Genomic DNA, 6,071 nt, shown 5'->3' with positions numbered 1-6,071 from the left:
CCCTCCCCGTCTCTATTATTGTAGGAGGAGGGAAGTGATGGAGGGGCATTCCTTGTCATACCCCGACTAACATATTGGAGTATTTATATGGGATTTGTGTGCATTAGATAAAAAGGCGCTCTTGTTCTTTTCATCCTCATAGGCTTTTCATGGCTGTTTGACTGTAACACTGATGACTCTCTGCCTTCAACCCCTCCACTCTGTTTCTCTAAGCCCCCTCCATCCATCTTAAATCCCCTCCTATCAGCCAATTTAAACAAGCTGGGTCCAGAGAGAGAGAGAGGAAAAGAAACAGAGAGAGATGCTCCGTCCCAAGCTCTCTTTCAAAACAGTAAAAGGAGAAAGAGGAGAAAAAATAAGAGTGTTAAAGAGTGTTAGGGTGATTTGGCAGCCAAACACCCGGTCGTACTACCCCAGGTCTTCCCCTGCACCGCTGGCAGAGGCTAAGAAAGCTGATCCCCAAACCTCCCCAAAGATAATAGCCACAGAGAGAAAGAGACAAAGCATCTGCCTTTTTATTCCACAATTTCCCCCCCTCCTTTAGAACAGTTTTTTACACTGAACCCCCCCTCTCTTTTTTTGTTATCTGGTCTCCGATGAAGTTTCATTGTTTCTCATGTGGAGCCAATGACAGCTTAGCTGAGATGGAGTAGGGTAGGCATTGTAGCGCGGGCGTTCTCCTGTTTGGCTCACTGAGAAAAGAGCAGAGAGAGGGAGGCGAGCACAATGGCAGTTTGGGGGCTCCTCACTGATTCTTGCATTCCCCAAATCCGACTCCGAAGTAAGAGAGAGAGAGAGAGAGAGAGAGAGAGAGAGAGAGAGAGAGACGGGAATCTGGGAAGCATCCCAACGTTCCTTTGATGGCTGTTGGCCTCTCAGTCATCACACACTCCTCTGTCAGAGGAGTGAGGAGAAAAGAGACAATTTGTGTTGTTGCTCAGAAGATGCAAAAGTTATTTTAATTGCTGCCTAGCACAAATGGTCTGAGCATTTTATGTTCCTAATAATAATTTATAACTATCAACGTTTGTTTCACTTTCTTTTCTAATATCTGTGAGCTAGAGAGGGCTCAGTGTCATCCTGCTCCTGCTGGTGAAGGACATTTTATGTAGCCAAACATTAACATTTAGATTTCAGTCATTTATGAGTTCAGATGAATAACAGTAATCATATATCCTCCTGTCCATCTTGTCCACTGCCATATCATGCAGGAGAGAGTAAGTATGCCATAGAACCAAAACCTAGTGTAAGTACTGGCTATTATTCCCAAAGTATTGTTTCTTAAAAGCTGATACCTTCTTCATCTTGTTTAACTCATTGCACCTGGACAAGATGAAAAACTCACAAAGCTGTAAACACTGCTGTAGTTCTGACTTCAGAGTTGCACAGTCCTTATAGAACAACAATGCTACGTGTATACTGCATATATTCTGTGCCATGTTTTAACAACTAATGTTAACTCAAACAACACCACACTGACTCTGTGTTCTCTTTGCACCACAGAGCTGATGGAAGAACAGAACAGAGAAGACCTCAAGAACACAGCATACGTGTGACTGTGAGCCCAGATGTGTTCAGGACACTGAGACAAACAGGTCTGTCCATCTGTCTGTGTCCATCTCTCTCTGTGGTCTGTCTGTCTAACATACGTTAGGTGCCTGTATATCTGCTGTATCTGTGAAGAGTTATGTACCGCTGGAGCTTAACGTGTCTTGGTGAAAGCATCACAAGAATATAAACAAGCAGATTGATGACAGTTAGATCACACTGATCTTTGAAATGATCTGGTAGATGAGGAAAATGGAGGTGTTTGTTCATGAAGTTTCATGTGTAGCATAAACCTCAACCTGTAACATAGGGGTAGGAATTGATACGATTTTATCAATGTCAATGCCATTGTCGATTCTGCTTATCAATCCAATTCCTCATCAATTCTCCTAACGATTCCTGAGTATTTTATTTTTTCCCAAATTATGTCTGCACAAGACTGAACAAAAACATATTCACCTTGAACATACTGAACAATAGGTTGACTTCATTTTCGGCCACGGAAGTCTGGACCTGGCCCCTGAAGTCTGGAGGAAAATACTTTGAATTTGGAGAGGAAAAACACTTTTCCTCTCCATGTTTCCTCGTGACGTGACGTGACGTGACGTGACGTGACGTGACGTGACGTGACGTGACGTGACGTGACGTGACGTGACGTGACGTGACGTGACGTGACGTGACGTGACGTGACGTGACGTGACGTGACGTGACGTGACGTGACGTGACGTGACGTGACGTGGGAAATCAATCATTAAGAAGAATCGATGACATTTGAGGTGTACAATTCCGATGGAATTGATCAGTTGGAACTGGTTCTAAGTCGGATCCGGTTTTAGATTCCAAGCCCTACTGAAACGTCAGCTGTCAAGATGATTTATCATAATTGTGATCATTTAAGAAAAAAATCAGTCAATTTAGACACCAAACAGGCAGTGGAAACAACTGCATATGGAAAAAAAAAGTAATGTAAACCCCTTCAGGTCACAAAACTGCCTGTTCTTGAGTTGCATTCTGGGTAATCTAGAAAATAGTTTTTGACAAGAAGGTAGGTTGTACAAAATGAAAAACCTACCTGGTTCTTTTACATCGAACTTCATAATTAAATTTTTCAAACATGCTTCCTGTGCTCCATCCCAAAAAATTTAACTGACTGATGCTCACACACTCTGAACTTAGTCTCTCTTCTAATACAAGCTTTTTAAAATAATATCTACCTGATGACAAAATGCTGCTTTTCCACCACAAGCACTCACACTTGATCATCCTGAAAATGCATTATAAATTCTAAATGATTTCCTTTTGAGTGCTTCTCTTCATTTTCCCCTGAACCTACAACAGACCTGTTCCCCTGTCATTAGTACCAGCTGACGGAGAGAGTCGGCCCATTATATTAAATCTCCTTGTGTTCAGCATGTTGGTTTCAGGTCACGTTTTTAAGCCTTGCAGCAATTCTCCCGTGACATTCAGCCTGTTTTACTCTTTAAACGTAGCCTGAGTGCTCTCCACTGCGGGTCTCAGATGTCTGAGATGACTAACTGGTCATTTAGGAAAAACAGCCATTAACAAAACATCACCTCTTCCATCTCCACTTCTTCACCTCCTCCTCTCTGCTCTCTTCGTTTTAATAATTTAATTTTTCGGGTGATTAGCAATTGTCTCGCTATCAAATCACTGTCATTTGATAATCCCGACTGTAGGCTATAGAGGGGAATTTGCATCAGCTTTTTAAATATCAGTTTAAGGCACGGCGGGGTTTTCATGTCAATCATAATGTTATTAACACACAGCTCAGAACAGGGAGATCGACAGGAGTGACAATGGTTTACATTTGTTAAAACAAGGAAAAGGCCACATGTCCAACCCTCTGAGTGAGCATGTCATTCAGTGTGTGTGTGTGTGTGTGTGTGTGTGTGTGTGTGTGTGTGTGTGTGTGTGTGTGTGTGTGTGTGTGTGTGTGTGTGTGTCTGTGTGTCTGTGTGTCTGTGTGTCTGTGTGTCTGTGTGTCTGTGTGTCTGTGTGTCTGTGTGTGCTGTAGGGCTGCCATGTGTGATTAAGCATGTCTAATGTTTGGTTGTGTACTTGTTTAAAGTGTCATGGCTGGTTTACAGGAGCGTGTTTAACATCTTCTGTCCTTTCATTTTGTTCTGCAGGAAGCAGCAGCGACAGAGGCAACAGAAATGTGAGTCGACTGATAGAAATATTGTCTTTAACTCGGATTGTGTTGACAGAATCCAAAGGGCTGTGTCTTGTCTCCTTGTGAGTCAGAAAGAATAAATTCTGCTTCTGTGTTAAGACTTTGCATATTACCATGGAAGAGCACTACGTTGGTAAATGGGTTATAATGCACTATAACATAGTTAAAGGTACAGAACAGACTTGGTAGAAATGGAACATAATATTCGTAAGTATGTTTCAATTAGTCTGTGATCACCTGACTGTAAAGATCGTTTGTTTTTGTTAACTTAGAATGAGCCAACTATGTCTATATAATAATAATAATAACTTTATTTATATACCCCTTTTAAAACAAGTTACAAAGCACATTACAAACAATTTAAAAAGCAGTAGGCAGTAATTAAGAACATGTCATAATCCAGCAGTAGTAATAAAACAAGGATCAAAGCAATAAACCATAAAATCAATAAAAGGCAAGTCTAAAATAGTGAGTTTCTAAATGCGACTTAAAAGACGACAGTGTGTTAGCTTCCCTGATATCCTCCGGCAGGTCATTCCACAGCTTAGGGGCCTGGAAAGAGAATGCTCGGTCACCTGAGCATGGAATAATTAGTAAAGACCTACCAGAGGATCTTAGGTTACATGAAGTCTCGTAGGGAGTCAAGAGGTCAGCTATGTAGTCTGGAGCTGACCAACTACGAGCTTTAAAATCAACATCATCGTTTTAAAATCAATATTTTGGAGCAGGTTCCTTTCCATGGGGGCTGCCATCTTGCATCGCCATGTTTCTACAGAGCGGACAAACCAATTAATTACATACTCAGTTTTTTATTTAGTGAGTGGCCACATGAAATCCACTAGTTAGAAGAAAAGAAGGAGAGTGGTTGTTGTTGTGTGCAAAGAATTTGTATTGATAGAAGTTTTTGAAAGTAAAAACTTGTCGAATGGAGGATCATACTTCTGCATCACAGGAGCTTCTTGTCCTCAAAGGCCACCGTCACTTCACTTATGACAGCGATTCAATCTAGAGTCTGACCAATAGATATCGTTGAATATTCCCATTTCTACACACTGTGTCTTTGAATGATATATAAAGACATTATAACATAATAATTAACATTCAGTATTTTTGATATTCGTATTTGTATCTCTATTACAATTATGTTCAACTATTTCCTCGAGTAAGTACTTCCTTAAACGTGTTTAGTGTAAAATGTACAACTGCAAAAGCTGATTTGATCAAGTGCGACAGCTGAGCAGTTCATTATGTCTTTCACAAAGCTTTTGATATAAAAGTGTCTGTTAACCAACAGATGTATTTCAATAAGATATATAGATATAGATGAATTTTCAGATGTAAAATGATTTTTCCACCTGAGTGAGCTTGGTTTTCTCCCTCTGTGCTCAGTTAGGATTTGAAGATTTAAAGGCTGTAACAATGTTTAGTTTCATACTCCATGTGCTGTCTTTATATTCAAAACACTGCTCAGCTTTATAAAACATTTCTGTTTGTTTTCCTGCAGGAGAAAGACGAACCGGGGATGCTTCATGTGGTCCATTTAGGAATGGTTTGAAAAGCAATAAGAGCACTTTAGAAATCCCAACCGGACAGTGAAGAGACAACACAGCATCTCACCAACAACAGGAAGTCCTTTGTCTAAATTTTTAAATGTATTAATTATCCTATAATGACACCTGGACAGGGACTGATTGTACACAACATTAAATGACTATTTAGATGTCTGAATAAAGGGGATTCAACATGAGTATTAAATGTAAATACACTAGTTTTGAAATGCCAGTTTTTTTACTGAATGAAACATACTGTTCTAATAGTATTTATTTTAAGATTGTCAGAGTCTGAAAAATGCAGCAAAGTTAAAAACACTAAGCAGCTCTATGGATGTGCGCAATTAATATCATGTCTTAGTGAAGTGTACACCAAATGAACCTTAAAGAAAGGTTCTGCCTTTAAAAACAAAACACGACAGAATTTATTTTAAACCTTCTCATTAATCAGCCAGGAAAAATAAAGACTGGTATTATACCTCCATCACCGCTGATACTGAATGTTCCAGGCTTCCTGTGTGTCTATGTGTGCTGTATAGGTGTGTGTGTGTCTATGTGTGTGTGCATGCGTGTGTGTGCGTGCGTGCGTGTTGGCCGAGATTACCGGCCACAGTTTTATTCATGAATAGGAGCCAACCAGCGTCTTTAAAGCGACGCGCGGAGCCCCTTTCCTGAACAGCAGCCATGGCCGTGTCAGAGCTGTCGACGCGCTGCGCTCAGCGACTAATCTGACAGCGCCGCGCGAGCCCTAATCCCTCACTGTATCGTAATCTATTTAC

The 6,071-nt window shown here is 40.7% G+C and overlaps 1 protein-coding gene across 1 annotated transcript in view; it reads left to right on the top strand.

Moving 5' to 3' along the window:
- Window positions 1-5,506, top strand: part of wdpcp (WD repeat containing planar cell polarity effector) — an 85,415-nt gene extending 79,909 nt beyond the window's left edge. The window contains 3 exon segments of the mRNA XM_034682307.1: window positions 1,504-1,595; window positions 3,699-3,727; window positions 5,247-5,506. Of these exon segments, the coding sequence (XP_034538198.1) occupies window positions 1,504-1,595; window positions 3,699-3,727; window positions 5,247-5,297 (172 nt within the window). The 3' untranslated portion in view covers window positions 5,298-5,506.
- The last annotated feature ends 565 nt before the right edge of the window (window positions 5,507-6,071 follow it).

Source organism: Notolabrus celidotus, chromosome 4 (assembly GCF_009762535.1).
Source record: "Notolabrus celidotus isolate fNotCel1 chromosome 4, fNotCel1.pri, whole genome shotgun sequence".
Taxonomy (NCBI): Eukaryota; Metazoa; Chordata; class Actinopteri; order Labriformes; family Labridae; genus Notolabrus; species Notolabrus celidotus.
Note: the sequence above shows the minus strand (reverse complement) of the source record. Positions and strands in the feature narration are given on the sequence as shown.